At 49.8% G+C, this 22,602-nt stretch overlaps 1 protein-coding gene across 3 annotated transcripts in view; it reads left to right on the forward strand.

Moving 5' to 3' along the window:
- Positions 1–22,602, forward strand: part of SAP30BP (SAP30 binding protein) — a 32,284-nt gene that overhangs the window by 651 nt on the left and 9,031 nt on the right. The window contains exons 2-6 of one of the 3 annotated variants that reach the window (XM_014445839.2): positions 1,014–1,123; positions 3,289–3,336; positions 6,550–6,603; positions 6,986–7,072; positions 21,129–21,171. In XM_014445839.2, coding sequence (XP_014301325.1) covers positions 1,014–1,123; positions 3,289–3,336; positions 6,550–6,603; positions 6,986–7,072; positions 21,129–21,171 — 342 coding nt within the window. The remainder of the gene's footprint in view (positions 1–1,013; positions 1,124–3,288; positions 3,337–6,549; positions 6,604–6,985; positions 7,073–21,128; positions 21,172–22,602) is intronic. The other 2 variants (XM_014445840.2, XM_006103435.3) reach the window with 2 other exon arrangements.

Raw genomic sequence — 22,602 nt, forward strand, 5'->3', positions numbered from 1 at the left:
AGCGTGTTGGATGCGAGAGTGACGAGTAAAACGTAGGTGGAGGGTTTCTTTTTACTTTTATAACTTTTAGCTAGTAATGTGCCTTAGACGCATCGCGGAGCTTTTAAAACATTTATCTGGTCCTCGCCGCGCGATTCTGTAGACGTGGGGTAGGATCTGGGCTCGTGTGAGCTTTCCAGGGCCCCTCGTGATTCCATTATTTCGTGAGCTGTTAAGTCCCCTCGGTGATTTTGTTGCCCTGTCTCAGGTTGGGGATCGCGATGCTGGGAAGTGGGCACAGATTTACTTGGGAGCATAGAGAGACAGTGAGTTACTAATATAGCTGGGCCTTGGTGTCCTCATCCGGGAAGTGAGGGGCTTGGACTAGGTCAGCTAGTCTCTGTTTTGTGTGGTCTTTGCCAGTCAGCGGGGCGTCTCTGGTGGTTTCCCAGTAATTTGTATTGTTTGGGGGAGGAGGGTGTTGTTTGTTTGTTTTGTCTTGAATGTAGAAAAAGATTGTTTCTCAAGTGGGTACAATTGGGACCCCCTGTTCAAGGTCCTTTCCTAGGGGAGGACACACAGAAATGAGGATGACAGATCCTTGTCTTGTATGAGAAGATGAGTTCTCGGGAGCCTTGATCCAAGGTGGACGTCAATGGAGGCTCTCAGACAGCAGGATCTAGGGCCTGAGGTCACTTAACATGAGACTTAGGTTCCTTTTTTACCTTAAGATAGAATTCTAGTCGCTCAGATCACCTAAAGCAGCGGTTCTCAACCTGTGGGTCACAACCCCTTTGGCGGTCGAACGACCCTTTCACAGAGGTCGCCGAAGACCATCCTGCATATCAGATATTTACATGATGATTCATAACAGTAGCAAAATGACAGTTATGAAGTAGCAACGAAAATAATTTTATGGTTGGGTCACAACATGAGGAACTGTATTTAAAGGGCCAGAAGGTTGAGAACCACTGAAGGCTTTCTTGCATGTCCCCCCATCTATTCATTTTTATTTATTTTTTCCTCTGTTTAAGAGGAGAAAGGCGGATTGGTATCTGACGCGTATGGAGAGGACGATTTTTCTCGCCTCGGGGGTGATGAAGATGGCTATGAGGAAGAGGAGGAGGAGAACAGCAAACAATCGGTGAGTAACTCTGTTCCCAAATCCACAGCCTCTCATAGCACCATCCACTTGTTAGAAACTTTCCGAACTGTTCCAGCAGCGTTCCATTTCACACCTAATTTCATCCCCTCTCCTCCCGCTCTGTTTGGTGTTAATTAAGGAAACTGGGTTGGATATTGGCAGTGCTGTTTGAAAATCAAATTTGTTTTCACCTGGACCATTTTGTATTTACCTTTGAATTTAATATTTGGGGGAAAGATAGTGAATTATTTTATTTGACCCAGATACCAGTGGGTGTTTTATGTTTGTTTTCCCTGTTTAGATCGTTTATTCCATTTGCAACAGTATAGTCATTCTAATTGGTGTGTCATTTATATCTACAGTCAGCTCTGTATCATTTTTAATCTTGGTTGGGGCTCATTCAAATCTATCCATTTATTCAAAAGACTAGGAAGGAAAATTATTATTATTGTGTGTGTATGATTTACTTCTTAACTTCTTTCTTGACATTTTACTTGGCACTTTTTATCACAGTGCCCGGTTCCTGATCACCAGTCTTGCCTGAAATTTAGTATGCGTGGCTAACAAAAGAGAACTTGTGTCTTAACCAGAAAGACTTTAGATACAATATCACATAAGCATCACGATCCAGAATTTAAAAGTTTGGGGGGGAAAACAAGGATTCAGCTGGTGCTTAGCATAAAAACATACAAAGTTGAATGTGGATATTTGACAACAGCTTTAATTGAAACATTCAGTGTACTTTTATCAGGTGTTTGAAGACTTTGCTACCTGTTGAGATTTAAATGTTACCATTAAAAATGCTTTTCAAATTAAGCAAAACTGTACTTTATATTTTATGCTCTTTCGGAAGGTATTTTCATGCCTTTAGCCCCACCATCAATGCTGATAATTCAGAATGGACTGAAACTGGTTAGAAAAGCTTTGCAAGTTGTGTTCTTTCCCTGACTTTTCTTACGTGCAAACATTTTGGCTATTTTCTTGTGTAAATCTGCATAGTGTGTTTTGAAGTGTTATTCCACATTTGCTTTGCTTAGGATTTTCATCATATTTAAGCTTTATTTCACATTTTAGTAAAATCCTCTCATCAGATCCCAATATAGACCTTCTAAAATGTGATTGTCTTTGGCTTCGCCACATCTCTGATATTTGGCCTGATTGGATTCATTTTAAGGAAATTGCATTTAAAACCTTTGGCTCATTTTAAATGCCTTACAGGACAGTGAAATCTCAAACCCATCAGTATAGTTTATTCACGTCTCTCAGGTGATGATTATGTTCACATCTGGACTGCTGTTTAATGTGGGGGTTAAAATGTAGCTCAATTGAAAAAACCAGTTTCAAACGACACTTAAGTTTTTCCTGGTGGTAAGTTAAAGGTTCCGTGCACTGGGGTGCTCTGGGCAGTGGCGCTGTCTGTGGCCTTCGTTAGCATTCAGTGGAATGGTGGGCCTGCTCGTGTGAGGCCAGCGCATGCTTTGGAGAATGGTGCTTTGTGTGGAGCAGGCCATTTGGATAAGGAACAAGGCTGGATAGAACGGTAAAGGCAGTTCTGGGGGAACTTGGCTGGAAACGGGCATACTGCAGAGGCTGGGCACTGCTCTTTAGTCATGCCTTTCCCGAGTCACTCACCCTGGGCATTTGACACCTGCCTTCCTAGTGTTCATGTTGGTGCAAACAAATGCTACTGGGTTGAACTGCCGGGGTACAGGTGTGTGGGGGTCACGGCACTCTGGCGGTGAATGGTGCCCTGGTAGGTCTGAGTCCGATTATTTGTGTATATGAAAAGCAAGGAAACAGCTTGTGTTTCTGGTTTTAAGTGATGGATGTTTCATTGGAAACAGTATGCCTTTATCCTGTGGGGCCTGGCCTTATTCTTTTCTGAAGCATCTTGTGGCCTTGCCTCCACTCTTCTGTTGGCGATTTTTCATCTCAGGCATTTTCATTCGTGTAGACAATGGTCCTGCTGGAGTATCTACTTTGAGCCGCTGGTGTTCTTCCTCCCCCCAGAACATCTCCTCCTCCAGTTCTGGGTCATGTGGTAGGGGAGGGGTCTTGGTGGGATGACCCAGGCTGAGTAAGTTTGCTGCAACCCCTAGTTGTGCATATGTGAACCCTCAGGCCCGCTCCTTTAAGCTTAATCCTCTAAATTCTTTGTCTTGTAGGAAGATGACGATTCAGAGACTGAAAAACCTGAGGCTGATGACCCAAAGGTACTTGGCGTTGGCTGTGGTGGGTGGCTGGATGCGAATAAGGCATTTTAACATTGTGGCTCAGTTCATATGTCTGGTCAAGGTCTGTCCCACTGACACACTGTGCAACCATGTGTAAACGTTCTGGGATGAAATCAGTTTCATGAAGAAACCTGGAGGCCACTCTGGAAGGAGTAAGTCCTGGAGCAGCCTGGACCTCTGGCCTTGTAGGTAGTGCCAGATCTCGACTAGAGAGCCTGGAGGCCTGGCTGAGCGCACAGCCTCCCTGTGCTCTGCGTCCAGGTGTGCTTTGTGGGTCACTGCTCCCGCAGGGGGTTAGATTTGGGGATGTTTCCAGAATCAGGAAGCATGAAGGGCCGCCTTGTATACTCTGGGTTCTCTTCAGTTGTCTAGACGTGAAGAAGGGCCTGAGAGGGTGAGACAGAATGAGGCCTCTCCCTGCTGTTGGGGTTGCTGAGCCGATCATTGTTTCCCAGGCTTGTGCCCTTCCACTCTTGGGTAAACCATACAGAATGGTCTCTCCAAACAACATAGTTTTTTCTTATAGCTCCATCCAAGTAGCAGCTGAGAGGAATTACCACACTCCTTGACTATCGTGGTAAAGGGGAAGGACCCCCACTTGTGTCGAGTAGGTTTGCCCTCTTGTGAGCTGAGCATCGGTACAAGTGTACCTGTCAGGGAAACATTCTTTAGGGACAAACTCCCCCCCACACACCCCCAAAGAGAAAGGCTGATTCCATCACTCTGGGGCTGGGGAATAGGGACCAAATTTTGTGATTAAAAACCGCTTTAAACCAGCTGAGGCTGGCACACTCCCCCTCCAAGAGCATGCCCATCCCTTTCTTTCCCCGTAGGCCTGCATCTCCTAAGCTCTGAGGTCCCCACGAGACTTGCAACCAGAGGAGCAATGGGCAGTGTCACCTTGTCCCAGGCTAACCTGAATCTGTCTCCAAGGCCCCCTTTCCCCAAAGCAGCCCCACCTGGGCTCTCCTGTTGCGGCTTCTATCCTCAGCCCCTCCTTGCTTCCCTGTCTCCGGCTTTAATAAATGCACTCTCAAATACAAAAAGCAAAAAGCAAAAGCCCAGCTGAGGCCTTTAAGGTGACTTAGTGGAATTTAGGAAAATTATACCCAATTAGGATCTAAAGTAGCATATTTGAAAATACAGCATCAGTTCCAAATTTGAACTGATTGTGTGATTGGATAGCACTGACGTCAACCATGAAAGGCTGGGGATGATGCAGAGAAGAAAACACTTTACCAAGAAGCGTTAGCATCAGCATGCAGGAGAAAAAATGCATCCTAGCGACAGCAGACGCAGGCTCCTGTCTGTGCTGGGGAGGAGCCCAGGCCTACTGTCAAGCATTACTGGCAAGAGGGCAGGCTGTGGCCTGGAAGGAAGGTACAGCTCCCTTGGGCTGGCAGAATGAAAGTGGCCAGTAGCATTAGTATTTGGCTTCTGTCTTAGTTTTTGGGGTGTGTGGGCCGTTGGGCTCCCCAATAGGGACAGGAATTGTTTCTTTATGCACAGTCCCTGGCAGGAGTCTTCTGTGCCCGATTTCCTTAGGGCCCTGACTTCCTCTCCAGCCTGCCATCAGCTCTTCCCGAGGGGGCCTCCACTCAAACCTCTCTCAACCCTCCCTCTGTTCTGGAACTTTTCTGGCACATTTAAGCTTTATTTCAATTGATATTTAACAATATTTTTGTATGTTAAACCTTTATTTTCAAACTAGAGGCCCAATGCACAAAATTCATGCAAGGGGCTCGGCCCTCGCAGCCCCAGCTTCGTCCGGATGGTCGTCCAGCTGTCCACTCTAATTAGCATATTACGCTTTTATTATTATAGATGCTTCTGCCTTAAGTATGTGAAGTTTCTAACAATAGGATGTCATTTATTTTGCTAACAAATGGATTCATGTCACATTTGTCTTTTCCACTAGATGGCACTCCTTCCTACTTTGGCTTTTAAAGATCTGCTCTCTCAGAACATTTTGGCTCCTTTACACAATTAAAAATTAGGATCCCATAGAGCTTTTCTTCATTTTGGCTTTGTCTGTTGACAATTTCTGAGCAGTTAAAACCGAGGAAAATGTTAACTATTTATTTTAAAATAGCAAACCTATTACATATTAACATAAATAACATTCTTATGAAAAATTACTATTTCCAAAATTTAAAAAAAGTTAGTACAAAGGGAGGCATCGTTTTACCATTTTACAAGTTTCCTTGGTGTCTAAAATCTAGCTTAGTAGAAAGCTAGGTCTCCTAACTGCTGCATTCAGTCTGTTGCAGTATGTTGTTTAGGTTGAGGTATTTGAAGAACTGTCTTCACACATTCAGGTCGTTTGAAAGAGAAGTATTTTAATAGATACTCGGGTACTTGTGGATTTTCTCCTCTGATGCTTTATCAAAGCTCAGCAAGCGGTAATTTTCTAAAGGTTAGTTGGCTGCCATGTGGAACGTGAAGCCTTAGCGATGAACTTTGTACTCTGCTGCGTTAAGACCACGGCCTCTCTTGCACTTGGAACGGCTCTTTTCCCCAGGCACGGTGCCACATCATCGGGCCCTAGCGATTTGGAAAATGGTTCACTGAGTTACGCAGATCTCCTCGATGCTGACACATTCGCTTCTATAGTGGCCCCCAGAATCGTATTTGACAGGACATTACTGACCTCAGCAGACAGGCCATTAAGTGTTGGGGAGCTGGCTTGCTCACAGTGGGGAGTACACACTTCCCCAGATTCTAGCTTTTGCTGGAGAGCTGGAATGTTATCATTGCCAATAAATACTCTCAGTTTTCTTTGACGTGACAGGCTTTGTTTTTGAGGAAATGTCGGCCAAACTCCTGCATCGGAGTGACCACAGTTTGTCAGTCATTCTTTCAGGTAAAATGGTGTTCTGTGAAGAAAGCCGCTAGGTCAGCTTGGAACCCAGATAACCACATGGGTGCTTTTTCCTCGATGTCCAAGTTTATGCACACCTCTCGTCATCATACAAAATGCTAAAAAAAAACTACTCAAGCGTCAAGGACATTCAGAAGTGAAATTGGCTTTTTTTTTTTTTTTAACTGAGTATGACTCCTGCTAGAATTTGGTGCTGCTGCCTTGATTTGTTCTAAAGGGCCAACACGTTGACCCACCATTGCTCCTGTAAATGTCAACACGGTGAAACAGGTAAATGTCTTCATGTTATGAAAATAATTTTGACCTTGCAGACCTCCAGGGGTCCACAGATCAACTTTGAGAATCACTGTTCTTCACAAACAAAGGTATTGGGTGGGTGACATTAAATAACAGTGACAACTCAGTCATTGCTCTGCATGTGTCCACGAAGCGGCTGTTATCCTTAGGGGGCCTTGAGCTGCCGGGGGGCAGCAGGGCCCCCAGAGGAAGAGGAAACCGCCCAGGTGGTGGGGAGAAGTTAAAGCCCTGGGGTTAGAGACCTGGTTTGAATTCCAGCTGTCCTTGGGGAAGTCCCCTCACCTCAGTGTTTCTCATCTGGAAAATGGGCATCATGATAAAATCTGCCTCGTTTGTCTTATGAGACTTAACTAAGAAAATGTAAATAAATACTTAGCTCCATAGTGTCTGGCATGTCTGTGTTCAGTAGTGTTAGGTACAACGACCAGTACTCCTCTGCTCCCTCCCCAGGTGGTCACTCGTGTCGTTGAGGCGTTTTTTGGAATATTGAATTCCGCCTTTAAACTGGAGTACACTCAGAGGAGAGAAAGCTTCAAGGTGAGGGGACTTAAAACCACATCATGTGAGGAAAAGTGAAGGAGCTGGGAGGGGGAGACGGGGGAAGAGCTGGTGCTCTGTCTGCTGTTTGGAGGTCCGGTAAGGGAAGGGCGGCGGCGGCCACATGAAGCGAAGCCTAGAATTACACGGCAGACGTTCGCTGTCATCTGACGGTGAACTGGCTGTTCTCTGGCCAGAAGTGGGTCGAGCTGCTTCTGGAGGTAGTGAGCTCCCTGTTCCTGGACCTCTTTCAGACAAGGTTGAAGAAACCACTTGTCCACTGTGTCCTAAAAGAAATGTGTGGGCTGGGGTTGGACGAAACCCCAGAGGGTTTCCTGGGGAAAGACTTGGGCGTTGTGGACGAGCAAAGTTGAGTGTTCCCTGACTTCATTCTTCCCACTCTGGTGTTTGGGGTTACCGAGTGCAAAGCGCCATATTTGGGGGTTTGAGTAAGAAATGACAACTCCAGACCACCTCTGGGGAGCCTTTGGTCCTGATCTATTGGCCTGGGGTGTCAGGGATGCTGGGGCGGCTCTGGGCTTCCTGAGTTGGCCCTGGACTAGAGAAATGGAGGCTGGAGGAGGTGGCTGAGCGTTCCACGGAAGCAGAATGCTTGGGCACCGGGCTGTCATGTGTCTTCTCTCACTTCAATGTTCTGGTCTTACCTCTTCAGTAAGCAGCCGACTCAGATGTTCTGATTACTGAACAGAAGGTGGCGCTGCTGTCCCAGGAAAAGTCAGACAAGACAAGGAAGCCTGGTCCAGCTCCTCACTTCAGGGCCAGGGTGCCTGCTGGCTTAAGTGTTTCCTGCATCTGTTTGCCCTTGGCACACCGGCTTCCCTTTTCACACTCTCCTTTGTCCGGGCTTTACCTCGGTTGCCCTGGAACATTTTCCCTTGTTTATTTTTCTCCCCTGCGCACAATTCCTGTGGATGAAGGTATTTCCACTCACTCACTGCCCCTGACACACCCTTCCTTTGAAAACAAGCCCGGGCATCAATGGCCTGGCTCAGGATGCTGGAGCGGCCTGTCCAGCTACCTGGGAGGCAGGCCTCACTGTGTGGGGCAGGCTCGCGGCTCCCCGAGGTGCTGTGTCCGGGCTGCGACCCAGGGAAAGAATCTCCTGGCCTAAGGAGCTAACATCTGTCAAAACAAAACTGTCTCGGGTCAAGGAGGTGGCACATGGTGGGAGAACAATTGTTCCAGCATTTTCTAAAAGGCGTGTATAATCCCAGTTAAAAGAAAACATTTAAGAAGTTCTTTGGGCCCAAAAGTCATGCAGAAATGTGGAGTTCAGAGCTTGGAGCCAGTCTCGTGAACTTGGAGTCGGAAGGCCTGGGTCAAGTGTGGGTATGGCCCCCCTGCAGCTGTGGACCACAGGCCCAGGACGTAACCTGCGCTTGCTGTCTGTGAAGCCAGGGCTCTGGTCCCCCTTGGCTAGGTGACCATGACAGCAGCACGGGAAGATGTGTGTGAACGTGCTTTGGACAGTCTGGCCTCAGGTATCTGCTGTGGGTTTGAGACAATGGGGCCACGTGTTATCAGATTTAGGAAACTGGTAAAACGCAGTTGTTAGCATTGCTTAGCCTTTCCACCAAAGTGATCCTAATCTCCCGCCCTCATCCTGCGGGTCAGAAGTTGCCACATTTCTCGGTTCCCGGCACCCTCGGGGATTTTGCACAGAACTCCTAGGCCAAAAAGCCCCTAACAATTCTGTTCCGATAATTGGCTCCAACAGTCGGCATTACTGTCCACACAACTCAGCAGCCGCTTGAAAAAAATAATACACACGCTTGTGCAGAATCTGACATGCTGAGTAGTGCTCTGTTTCCCTTGACATTGTTAAATGTCACTGCACTTTTGTGAGTTTGCTGTGGCACCCTGGGGTGCCTTGGTGGGCAGTTTGGGAACTGTATTGGTAGTTTGCTTTAGAGTTCTGTAGTGGCGGAGCTTGTAGAGTTCGTACCCTGCCCTGCAGGCCTGGCCAGCCAGGGGATGGGCCTCTGCCTCAGCGGCCGTACATACCTGAATTTCCCGTAAGGTCGGGTGCGTCGGTTACCATGTTATTAGTGGACTCGGAGTCTAGATGAAGGATTTGTATTGGGCAGAACTGACCCAGCATTATTCCTGGTCTTTTAAAGTATCAGAACCAAAGATCTGGAACCTGAAAACTGCCCGAGGAGCTTGTCTCCCAGGAGTTTGCTGTTGATGTACTGATTTTCGGAAGAGCTTCAGGAGCCTGCCAGCAGTTGCGACATGTCAGGTGGAAATCTTACATCTTTGTTGACCGTGTCAGGAAAGAGGCTGCGGACACGTGCCAGCTTCTGCGGGGTCACTGAGCAGTGTGGGCTGCGTGCGCTTTTGCTGAACTGCAGGACCCCGAGAGCAGAAAGGGAGACGCTGAGGCTTTAAACACTCAGCTCAGCGTTCTGTTCAGCCAGAGGGACGCTTTGGGGGGGCACGTGGCGTGGAAGCCGAGTCCCTTTCCAGCCTTTGAAAGTGGCTGTGTGCCTCTGCGTGGGGGGCCCTCAGTTGTGGGCTGTTTTACTGAGAGCTATTGTCCAGGATGTGACAGCAAAGGTCTGTCCGAACTCACACTTGGACTTTTCCTTAGGGGCTTTGACTTGGAAAGGGTTATATGGCTCTTTTCCTGGTGGTTATCCTCTCGGGTTTGGTTTTGTTTGTCAAATACCTTTGACGGAAGAACGGTCCTCTCCTCTATGGGGGAAGGTCCTCTTCGCCCGAGCATGCAGCTTCGGGAGAGACGCAGGGAGCGGTGAGGGAGGGAGGGGACCCCGCCCAGCCGGCCAGAGCAGCCGAGTCAACCCCAGCGATCAGCGGGGTGACAGATGTCCCAGTCAGATCACCCTCACCTCCCAGTTTGTTTTTATATCGTGCGTATTTTATTGTCAAATGATTCTTACAGCAAGATTGACTATTTTACGAAAGAAAGAAATCTCCTAATTCCACATCCTAGCAGTGCAGTCATATGTTCTCCCATCCTTCTGATGCCCGTAGAGCAGCGGTTCTCAACCTATGGGTCGAACGACCCTTTCACAGGGGTCGCCTAAGACCATCGGAAAACACATATATAATTACATATTGTTTTTGTGATTAATCACTATGCTTTAATTATGTGCAATTTGTAACAGTGAAATTGGGGGTCACCACAACATGAGGAACTGTATTAAAGGGTCACAGCATTGGGAATGTTGAGAACCACTGCCATATAGCAAGTGTGTTTTTTCTATCCAGTTTTGTTTCCATTTGTATTTTAAACCTCTTCAGTGTGACTACAGTCTGGGTAATTATAACATAATGACACAAATGAACAATTGAAAACTAAACACTTAAGAATTATGTGATATGTGAGGTATATCTCAATAAAACTGCCAAGAAAAATTATTTTAATTTTTTAAACACTTCCATAGGGGGAAATGTTTAAAAGATTAAGTTGCAATCTACCACCTTTTGTTCTAATACTGATACCAATCATTAGCAACACAATCCCCCACATCCACTTCTTTCCTCCTGTTTTCAGCCAGCTTGGATACAGTCCAGAATTATACACTAGAGTAGCAATGAGTACGCTGTTGTGGCTGTTATTGACCAGAATGCTGTGCGGCCAGTGTCTTTCCAATGAGATTCTCATAGACAGGAAACGTGCCCTGCTCTTGACATGGGTCAGAAGAAATAACTCCTTTAAAACTTGAGTTCTCATTGGAAGTCCCCGTGATGGTTCTCCGGGTGAGGGAGAAGGGCTTAGAAGTTGGGGTTGGGCAGCATTTTTTCTGTACACCCCCAGGAAGTCTCGAAGCTTAGGACAAGGGTGACTGTTTATACGAATAAGTCTTGTGGGCCAGCCCTTCCACTCAGGTCAACTCAGACATTACTCATTGGGGCATCATAGAATCTTGAGCTGTTTCGCCTGGTCCTTAGAGTGAAAAGGTAATAAATTTGGCCCTGGCCTGTGTGGCTCAGTTGGTTGTGCGTCATCCTGTGCACTGAAGGGTTGACGGTTCACCTCCTGGTCAGGGCAGATGCCCGGATTGTGGGCTGGTCCCCAGGAGGGGGTATGCAGGAGACAGCTGATTGAGGTTTCCGTCTCACATCAATGTTTCTCTCTCTCCCTCTCCCTTCCTCTCTCTCTAAAAATCAATTTAAAAAGCTGTTTTTTAAAAAGGTAATAAATTTGGCCGATTTCCCCTTAAGTTGAGGGTTGAACCCCTGCTTTGCTCTGTGGCCAGCTGTGGCATCTTCCTGAAGACCTTTTCCCTCCTCGGTCTGTGATGTTGGCTTCCCCAACGGTTGAACTAAGGCAGTGATGGCGAACCTATGACGTGTGTCAGAGGTGACACGCGAACTCATTTTTTTGGTTGATTTTTCTTTGTTAAATGGCATTTAAATATATAAAATAAATATCAAAAATATAAGTCTTTGTTTTACTATGGTTGCAAAGATCAAAAGATTTCTATATGTGACACGGCACCAGAGTTAAGTTAGGGTTTTTGAAAATGCTGACACGCCGAGCTCAAAAGGTTCGCCATCACTGAACTAAGGGCTTCGAAGAAACTGTTATTCTCTGCAGCCTCCTGGCCCAGAGGGAGGAGGTGAGAAGTCGGAAGGTGGTATCCCTGGGCTTGGGAGTCCGACAGACCCGGGTCTGGGTTTTGGCGTGGTCCTTGACTGCTTCGTTGCACTTTGCCTCGGTTTCTTACTCATCTGTAAAATGGACATAATGATGCCTGCCTCCTGGAGTTCCAGTGCTGGTTATTAAAAACTTGCAGGGTGACTCACCCAGGCCCGGAAAGGGAAATGGCCCTTGACCTTGCTGGATTGGGAGCCATCCGATCTGAACTTCTCGCTGGAAGTTGCCATGCGGCCTTTGAACTTTAGAGGCTAATGCCAAGCCTGCTTAGCCTTTGGCATTTCCTTTCTCTCACCCAAGCGAATGGCCTTCTTTAGACTCACCTGTAACAAGGCCAGGGTTGCCCTTGCAGAAGTGGGTGCCATGGCATTTCCGTGCTGGGAGAACATACCCACCCAGGCTGGGCTCTGCTGGGGTGTCTGGGTGGTGACCTGAGCTGAGCAGCCCACAGGACAGAGGTGGGGCCGCTGTGGGAGTCGTTCTTTTGTTGTTCAGGCTGAAGAAATCCAAGCGAGGTCCTTTGTCTTGCCGTCTCCCAAAGGAAGCCTGGCGACATCTTAAGCTGAGCACTGCTGGCAGACACCTCGTCATTGCTGGGCGCTGTCACATGCAGAGGGGACGAATGACCATTATTCTCCCTCTGACCGCCCCCCCCCCCTTGGCTCCCTCGCAGCCAGCAGGGCCTTCTTGACCGCACTTGCTCCAGGTCAGCTGGAGCTCAGATTCCCAAAAGCCCCACCCGCTCCCGCATGGGCTGGTCCTGCAGCCAGAAGGAGCCGCTGCCTGCCCCGTCTGCCCGCCCCCTCGCCCTGCAAGCCCCAGCACAGCTCCTTCCCCGTGGGCCCAGATGCCACAGATGACTAACCGAGGTGTGGCTGCCCCTCCTTCCCCAGTTGGGATTTATCTTTTTGGAATGATGTGATGCAGAAAGCAAGCTGTCTGTCCTTAGGGAATCCTGCTCTTCCCTCTTTGTTCTGTGTTTTTCATTTTTTGTTTTGTTTTGGAATATTTTTACTTTCATTTATTTTTACTTTTTTATAGATATCATTAATTTATAGGTACTTTTTATGATTGCTACTCAGGTGAGATCATGATGATTTAAAAAGGAACAAAGCAGAATATTATTTGATTCCCAAGTTATTAGGTGGGCAGCCCCCTCAGAAATGGAGTTATTACTTGAAAATGATAAGTGGATTGGTTGTCTGAAACTTGGAATATATTTTCTAATATAAACAACACCCTTTAAAAAAAGATTAGATGCTCTGGCCAGTGTGGCTCAGTTGGTTGAGCGTCATTCCATGCACCAGAAGGTCACCGGTTCATTTCTCGGGCAGGTCACATGCCCAGGTTGTCAGTCAGGGTCCGTACGGGAGGCAGCCAATGTTTCTCTCTTACATTGATGTCTCTCTCTCTCTCTCTCTCTCTCTCTCTCTCTCTCTCTCAGAAATCAATAAAGCCCTGGCCGGTTTGGCTCAGTGGATAGAGCATCAGCCTGCGGACTAAAGAGTTTTAGGTTAGATTCTAGCCAAGGGTACATGCCCAGGTTGCAGGCTCAATCCCCAGTAGGGGGCGTGCAGGAAGCAGCCAATCAATGATTCTCATCTTTGATGTTTCTATCTTTCCCTCTCCCTTCATCTCTGAAATCAATAAAAACATATTTTTTTAAAAACCAATAAAAACATTTTTTTTAAAGTAGATAGCAAAGGGCATTCAATCCATACTTATTTTTACCCTTGACACAGCTGAGATGTGTTGTACTTGCAGTAAACATTATTAATAAAATAGTACTAAATAAAATGGACAATGAAATTTGAAAACAGAAATCCTCTTAAGATCTAAATTTATCAGCAGGCATGGAATGGGTCTAAAAAAAAGTAGGTTCTGGCCTGGCCAGTGTGGCTCAGTGGTTGAGCGTCATCCCATGCACCAAGAGGTCACCGGTTAGATTCCCCATCAGAGCACATGCCTGAGGCAACAAATCGATGTCTCTCTCTCCTTCTCCCCCTTGCTCTCCTAAAAAAAAAAATCAATTACAAAAAGGTAGGTTCCTAAAGAACAGTGTTCCTTCTTAAAGAACATTCACACAAATGGTACCATACCTCAACCAAAACAAAACTAAATGTCACCCATAATGCAGTAAGATGCAAGTATGTGCAGGAAGGATACACACAAAGTTATCTTTGAAAAGGCGCATGGGATCCTTGGGGCACACGGGGGCTGCATCTATAGCTGTAATAACTGATTACAGAAGAAAAGGGGGAGTGGAAGGAGGCTAGAGGAGGAAGAGGAGAGAAAGAGATGAAACATTTTTAAATGCTTACATTTAACGTTAATACTTTCAGTACAAAATTTGCAATGCGATATAGTTATACAGATCACAGGAGAATGAGAGGATTTCTTTGGGAAGTATTCATAGTATTCTGTAGACTGTTGGTCTGCTATCGCACTTGGAAGTCAGGTAGCAAAGTCTCCCCTTTGGAAATGCTCCGACCAGAGCTTTGCGTTTACTTTGAAGTCTGGCTGGTTCCCTGGGGTCCGCGCTGTGCTGGGCAGATTGTTCAGATAGAGAAAGAGACTGTTTCCTCCCATCTCCCTGCCTTTTCTTGGGCTACAAGGCCGGTTCCAGAGCTGGCTTCATTTGTCTTGGCAGGCGCCTAGTTAACCCTTTCCGGTAGACACCTCCTCTGCTGGGGAGCTGAGCCTTCCCGTCAGGACCCTGGGATTGAAGGCGGTTCATTGAATCCAAAGTGGCCCCACCAACTTCCGCCCATTTTTCTGATAAATTGAGTGTTTCCATCCCAGGCAGGCAGCAGGCCATGGCAGTGGCCCGTCCTGGCCAACAGGATACAACTGAAGGAAATGCAGGGTGACGGGCTTTCTCCGGAGCTCTTCTGTGCATGTGGGGGAGACAGCCCACGCGGCGTCTGCCATGGGGGCTGTCCCCACAGCCTGGTCTTGGTGACTTCCTCGGAGCCTCGGGATTACTGACAGCTCTCCATCCTGTCTGTCAGGCTACAGTCACTTTGTTCTGGAGCTTGGAGGTAAAGGTTCCAGAATTTCTGCTTTTCTTTATGTATATATACAAGTTATTGATTTCAGAGAGGAAGAGAGAAAGAGATGGAAACATCAGTGATGAGAGAATCATCCATTGGCTGCCTCCTGCACACTCCCCCACTGGGGATCCAACCCACAACGTGGGCACATGCCCTGACTGGGAATCACGCTGACCTCCCTGGTTCATAGGTCAGTGCTCGACCACTGAGCCACACCGGCCAGGCCAATTTCTGCTTTCTTGGCAACATGGAGTGACTCACATCTCCGAAAACTGTCTTCACTGTCATTTTGATGCCTTTCCAGGCCCATCAGTGGCTTCTGAAGCAGCAGTATTGTGCCCACAACTTCACGGGTTATTGTGAGAATTACTTGAGATCTTTCATTGACGTGCTTAGCATCATGCCTGCAATTATTCCCCTAGGTTGAGTTTTGTTTATGTTACATCCCCAGTGTTTGGCCATTGCCTGATCCATAATAAATGCTCAATAATTGTTTGTGGAGTAGATAAATGAATTAACTATATAATAATTCTGTCTTGTTGTTTTAGGATTGGGAGTAGCAGGCTCTGTAAGGTTTCTTCAGTTCAGTGTCGATACCTCTCCCTTCCTTCTGCCCGTCCCATATCAGCCTTTATTGCCAGTCTAGCCCCTTTTATTAGTCCTCTTCTGCCGCCTCCCTTTCTGATATTGAGTCCACACCGTGAGAGGAGCAATGGACTTGAACAGTTTGGAGTCTGGGGAGGTCAAAGTTCTGCTCTGTAGCTGAAACTGGCTATGAAATCCTAAACTAGCCTGGCCAGTGTGGCTCAGTGGTCGAGCATTGACCTACAAACCAGGAAGTCACAGATTCCCAGTCAGGGCACATGCCCAGGATTCAGGCTCAATCCCTAGTAGAAGTCATGCAGGAGGCAGTTGATCAGTGATTTTCTCTCATCATTGATGTTTCTATCTCCCTTTCCCTTCGTCTCCAAAATCAATAAAAAAGATAATTTAAAAATAAAAAGAACCCCTAAACCGGACTGAAGAAAATCTGACCATTGGCTGGCTAGAACGGAGAGTGCTGTGTGTGTGTGTTTGAGTGTGTGCGCCTTTGGCGGGGCGGGGATGGGTCAGTGTTCGAGCACCTGCTATGGGTAGGGCACTGACTGCAGGTGCTGGGGACACCATGGTAATAAAGACAGTGAGTGCAGGGTGGGGCAGTGTCCTCATTGGCTGGGTCGGGTGGGGTAAAAGAAGGCTTCCTCGAACGAGTTCTGAAGCCTGATTGGGCTTATTAGGAGGAGGCGGGAGGGGAGATGTTCCAGGAAGCAGGCTTTGCTGGGCCACAGGGAGGATCAAGGATGGTTTATACCCTGACCAGTTTGGTTCAGTGGATAGAGTGCCGGCCTGCGGACTGGAGGGTCCCAGGTTCGATTCTGGTCAAGGGCATGTACCTCGGTTGCGGGCACATCCCCAGTGGGGGGTGTGCAGGAGGCAACTGATTGATGTTTCTCTCTTATCGATGTTTCTGACTCTCTATCCCTCTCCCTTCCTCTCTGTAAAAAATCAATAAAAATATATTTTTTTTAAAAAAAAGGATGGTTTATAAGTAGCTGCTCTGCTCCTGAAGTGAGGTATTCTTAGGACTTTCTTGGGCAGCCCCAGGGCTGACTGAGCACATGAGGTTTGGAAGGCATTGTTTACTAATCTCCCTCTCCAGCTGCCGCCTACTTGGGAGGCGCTGATGACATCATCCAACAGAAGAACTTGCGTCTGTGGCATTCTGAGCGCTTTCTCTGTGCCTCAGGCTCCCAAGGCTGAGGAGCTAGACTTGGCAGAACCCAGTGGAGCTGCCGGAGGCTGTGGCTTTGTCTGAGTTGGACCCTGGACTTTTGAGTGTGCTTGTGGGTAGTTCCAGGAAGAACTGGTGACTCATTGGCTGCAGATAACCCTCCCTCCCTCTGCTGGTCCTTCCCTGCGAGCCCATCCTTGAGTCCATCCTCGCAGCTCGTGCGGCAGGCAGCCTGGCCGCTTCATGGGTCGTGTCGTTTCCACCCCGTCCTCTGCTTTAGCCTCGGTGGTCGCTGGACTTTCGTATTCTCTGCAGGGCGACCAAGTCCAGGTTCTGTCATTCCTGAACATGAGGCCCCTGCTGGGATCATTGCGTTCTTACAGGTCTCAGACACGATTGATTGAGAACCAGAGTCTAGCAGGTTCGAATCCCTGCTCTCCAGGGACGGACGGCCTGCCTCGCAGCCTCCAGCCCGTGGGCTCCGGCTCAGGGGAAGCCTGGGGAGGCTGGCGGGCGGACAGACGAGGGGTCTGCCTCCGAGTTTGGTTTCTCCAGCGGTTCAGTGCTCTCGCTCCTCGTCCCTCTTGGCTTCTCAGGAAGCTGTGGGCTTGGTTTTGTTTTCCTGGTGTCTGGGTTGGACTTGAACTGCAGCTGAGGCTGTTTACCTGGTCTTTCTCCAGGAGCTGCGAGGTGAGGTGCTTTGTTTCCACCTTCCTCGTGAACTGGGAAAGCCCTGGGTCTGAGGGCGTGGCCCGGTGTCCAGGTCTGTCCAGGTCTCGGCCCATCCCCCCCGCTGACGCAGACACTCATGTTGTGATAGGTCCCCAGACGGCGTTCAGACTTTGACCAGCTGCAGGCCAGAGAGGTGCACTCATCCAGCCCAGGCGGTGTCCCTGCGCGTACAAGTCAGGACAGGTGGCCCCGTGCATTGCGAAACCCTGCCTTGGGGAAGAGGAAGAGAAGGAACAGTGGTTTCTGGTTGCCCTTGACTTGTACCCCTCGCTGCCCCCTTCCTGCCTGTGTGAGGCCGCAGAGAGAATCGCCCGGCTGCAGCTTTGGTCAGACCGGTTTCTTGAACCACCGACAGTTGGACAGCGGGAACCTTTTGTCTGTCATTTTAAACACTTTGTCAAATGTTTGTTCTGACACCGAGGGTGGCTTCCAAGAGCGCTCTCGTGGGCGCTTGGTTCTTCTTTTGTACTGAATTCCTGGTACGTGACTAGGCCGTGACTGGGAAGAGGCTGTCTCTCCGAGTCTTCATCTTGCGTGTGCACACCCTCACCCCACCCCCAAGTCCCGTCCTCCCCGGAGGCTGCTTTTGTTGGAGGAAACTGACCTCAGAGGCCAGTGGTGCGTAAATGGTTCTAACGCGCATATTTTGGGTATTGGACACCTGTCCTCACTGGTCTCACCAGACACTGTGACTCCTTCCTCGTTGCTCGAAGGCCTGGACCCAGCTCCCAGCTCCCAGCTCCCAGCTCGGGGGAAGAATGCGTGCTGATGGGGCTGCAGGCCCCTGGCTGTGGGGCATAATCAAGCTTTTTCCTCCTGCTCAGGGCAGGGTGTGGGGTTAAGCAGCATTAGGGTCCAAAAGAACTTGGGTTGCTGGTGTCCTTGTTCAGGGACACGTTGGTACAGTGACACGTGCCAGGAGCTCACCACCCAGCGTGTTCGTGTCAGAGGGGGAAGAATTACCTTCTGAAACAGGACAAGGTGTGGCCACCGGGGGGCACGGGTTCCCATTGCTTGACTCCTAGGGCCTTAGAAGTCCCACGGGTGCCTGTGACACACACAGGGAATCCGCACAACCAGAGATTCCAAGTCTTTTCCAGAGACTGTTGTGCAGGATTGTGGCTTCTCACCTGTGGAGGCTCATTTACACGTTTGGCCGACAGAGTTCTCTTAAGGCAGGACAGTCTTCTCGCACTTGGCACTGGGTCCACGCCCACTGGTCGGTCCTTTGCTTGGAGTGACCGTGGAGCTGGATCCCACTGCGGAGAAGTTGGGGTGGGACTTGTTCCTGGGGACATTGGGTTGTGATTAAGAGTACATGTGACTCGGTACACTCAGGGCACGCATCGTGTGTGTGTGTGTGTGTGTGTGTGTGTGTGCGCGCGCACGAGCGCGCGCACATGAACATTTTGTGAGGGTAAAAACAAAGACTAGACTAGACTAGTTGGCAAATTGAAACCAGCTGTTTTTATTTTGTGGGAGTAGAATGAGGAGCCAAGCCACAACAGGAAAGACGAAGCCACCTCAGCTCAGCCAGGCAAGCACCTTGTGAAATGCAGGGTTCCCAGCCCTCCGCCTCCCTGTTGCTCAGGATCGCAGACCTACAAGAAGCCACAGGGAGGCTCGGGGCCGTGCACCTGCCCAGGGAGCCTCCAGAGTAGATCCCCTTTGAAGAGACGCGCTTGTTTGGGGACTGACTTCCTGTGTCCCTGGAGCAGACACCTAGAATCCCAACGTGGACAGCTTGCCTCCTTCCTGGCTCTGCATTTGGGGCTTTGGAAAGAGCCCCCGGGCGGCCTTTGAATGGTTAGCGGGTCAGTACTCCCTGCGACCAGCCAGCTGGCCCAGGGGAAGAGGTAGGATGCACCCAACTGATGTTCCCACAATTAGCACCCGAAGGCTGTCCCTGTGGGGAAATTTAAGGGCCTTTCCCCCATTTTATTACTGTCACGCTCTCTAACATTTGTTGCCCCAGAGTCCCTGCCACAAAGGGGTTGTTGTGGAGCAGCTGGTTGATGACCAGCCTGGATTTGGCATGGCAGTCCTCCAGGCGCACCTCCGACCCGCTCGGTCCCAGCACAGGCCGGCTTCCTCTGTGCCCACCTGGTTGGCAGGGGTGAGAGGTAGAGAAACAGGTTGCTAAGCAGCCTGGCCTGGACATGGTGCCGGTCCAGTGAACAGCCACAGTGTTCAGGAGGGGGGGGGGGCCTGTCCCACAATCAGTAGGGACTTTGGGGGAAGGGGCTGAGGTCTTCTACTCTGGCCTTAGCGTGGACCATGGCGTGGGAGGTGAGGTGGCCTTCCCGCACCCCCCTTTCTGACACGGGACCTGGGTGTAAGGTTTCCTCGTGAGTGGCGTGCAGAGCTCTGCAGCTGTTTACACGTACCAGCCTTGCCAGAGCCCTTCCTGTCTGAGCTCCTCCCTCACCGACCAGAGCGAAAGCAAATGGGGTCCAGCAACTTCCTGGGAGCCCAGCTTCTGCCACTTTAGCGTGTGGTGGCTCTTTCGCCCCCTGATCTGTGTTCAAGGGGCCAAGTTTCCCCAGAAATGGAGAGATGCGGGGTCCTGGTGATGTACATTTGGGACAGCGCAAGCAAGGGAAGGCCTCCCTCCCCCGGACCGGGCCTGTGCGGAGGCTGGGCCCTTCCTTCTCCAGGTAGACCCAGGTGAGGCGAAGCCTTTACTCGGCGGGAAATGCACAGCAAGGCCAGCAGAAGGTCTGCTCAGAAACCTGTGCTCTTAGGGTTCTGCACACGCCTAGAACAAAGGACCGTGGAAGTAGGTGTGGGGCAGTAGTTTGCATTAAGGATCAGGGAGAGCTTTTCTTTAGAGCAGGGGTCCTCAAACTTTGTAAACAGGGGGCCAGTTCACTGTCCCTCAGACCGTTGGAGGGCCGGACTATAGTTTAAAAAAAAACTATGAACAAATTCCTATGCACACTGCACATATCTTATTTTGAAGTAAAAAAACAAAACGGGCTAACCGGTTTGGCTCAGTGGATGGAGCATCGGCCTGCGAACTGAATGGTCCCAGGTTCGATTCTGGTCAAGGGCATGTACCTTGGTTGCGGGCACATCCCCAGTAGGGAGTGTGCAGGAGGCAGCTGATCGATGTTTCTAACTCTCTATCCCTCTCCCTTCCTCTCTGTAAAAAAATCAATAAAAAATATTTTAAAAAAAACAAACAAAAAACGGGAACAAATACAATATTTGTATTTGCATGTGGCCCGCGGGCTGTAGTTTGACGACCCCTGCTTTAGAGGGAATGTAAAGCCGACGGGAGAGAGCCAGCAGGTGAGCAGGGGAGAGCCAGGAGAAGCACCTCTGTGGTTCGGTCACTGGTCAAAGGCCGCTCCGTGCCTGCTCCTCTCTGGGTTCCCTGGGCTGCCCCCTGTGATGAAATCTCCCCTTTTTTTGCTTAAACTAAAAGTTAGAAAGATCTCTTTGGAGTAGATAGTCTTTTGTGTTTAGTGTTGGTATTTCATGTTATGAAGTAGCCCCCTCTTGCTTCCTCAGTACCAGGTTGGGGCGGCGGTGTCCTGGGGGGACTGGCCAGGGGACGGCATCGGGAGGGTCCTGGTGTGCGGTGACACTGGCTGGCATTTGTTCTCCGTGGTGATGGTATCGGTGCCTGCTGGAGGCTGTGAGGAGAGACTGACGGAGCATCACAGCTGCTCTGATGAAGGAAGAAGGGGGGTCAGGGGTCCCCAAAACCCCTCCCCCCCAAGCATCGCTCGCTCTTAGATGCCTTCACCTTTTTTCCTTCCTCGATTATCCTGAGTGGTCTCTGCATAAAGCAGCTGGGGATCAGGAGCCAGGCTTACCGCCTTGTGTTTCTGTTTGTCTTTGCAGGATAACCCAGAAGTAGAAAAGCGGGATCCGCAGGAATTAGTTGGTAAGTTCCCAGGGAGCCTCGGGACGTATTTCTGAGCCTTGCCGGTGCCTGCGGGCATGGCTCCTCTGCTGTGATCCTCGTCTCCCCTCCTCTCTCTCAGGGCCTTTGGCATTTCCTACGATGTCCGGGTAAGACACCCACAAACAATTCTTCTTTGGAAATCATAGTCATGTGATTTCACTGGCTCCAGCAGTTCTGTAGGGGGGACTCAGGGCCCCATGGAGCCGGGAGCTCATTCCCCTTTTGCCCCGGACCCGTCCTCCATCCCTGTACCCCCTTCTCGCCCTCTGCTGGCATATTCATGTGCTCAAGGAGCAGACACGTGGCCTCTGCTGGCACTTGGCTCTGTCCCCGGGGGAGAGCATGCCTCACAGTCCTGGAGTCCAGGATCCTTTGTGACTTGAGGGCAGGGCAGTTACATTTCTGGAAAATGGCATCGAGGTCTGTTAAACCCCAGCCTCCTCATCCTCTTAGAAGCCCCTCAACTCCTTCAGCGTGGCCTCGACTTTGCAGCTGCTCTCCCAGAGCCAGCAAACCTCACTGAGGGGTTGACGCTGCTCCCTGTGGCAGCCCCTTCCTGCCTGCTGACGCTTCACAAAGCAGGGTGCCTGCTCCCCGGCTGCTGGCCCCCCTCCCCAGGCGGCCTGGGGAGCCCAGGGCTCAGCCTGGAAACACTGCTTCCGGCCGCGCTTCCACCTGTCCTTTCCCTTAACAGGGTCCCTACACCGGGGATGGGAGGTGAGGATCCATTCTGGTTTTCTACTGAAAGAACTGAAAATTATTCCCGTTGGTCTTCTGAGGAAGGATTGGGTAGGAACATGACCGCTCTGGGTGGCCCTTTATTCCTGAATTCTCTGATGGAGTGTGCGTCCTTCAAATCCTGTGAAAGTCAGACCTTTCCTAAGACCTTAGGGTTTGCTCTTTAGAAAATGGCCTCCCCAAGTGGGTGGTCCCTGGTGAGGACAGACTGGAGCCCCTCCCTGCGCCCCATTGTCTTCGCTGTTTACTACCAAGAAACGGCGGCGGGGGGCGGGGGGACGGTCAGAGAGCAGCCCACCCAGGAGCCCGCGGCCACATTGTCCTCCGGTCCCACTGGCAGTGCTCACGCCTGGCAGGCGGCGGAGTGTGTGTGGGCATCAGCCATGTCTGCTCCAACGTCCACGACCAACTTTCACTTTTTCTCTGCTGCCACTTTTAGAAAATAGCTGCGGTATTGAGGTGTGACTTGCCCGGAGTAAGAGTCACCGGTTTAAGGTGTGCCGCCCGGTGCGTTTTGACAGGGGATGCAGTGGTGAGCCCACCGCAGACACCTCACTGACCCCAGAACGTCCCCTGGCCCCTCCCTCAGCCCAGCCAGGCAGAGACCTCTCTTCTCCGTGGTTTTGCTCGTTCAGAAGGTCACACAAGTCAGGGTTTCTCAGCCTCGGCACT

The sequence above is a fragment of the Myotis lucifugus genome, unplaced genomic scaffold, assembly GCF_000147115.1.
Source record: "Myotis lucifugus unplaced genomic scaffold, Myoluc2.0 scaffold_485, whole genome shotgun sequence".
In the NCBI taxonomy this organism is placed as follows: Eukaryota; Metazoa; Chordata; class Mammalia; order Chiroptera; family Vespertilionidae; genus Myotis; species Myotis lucifugus.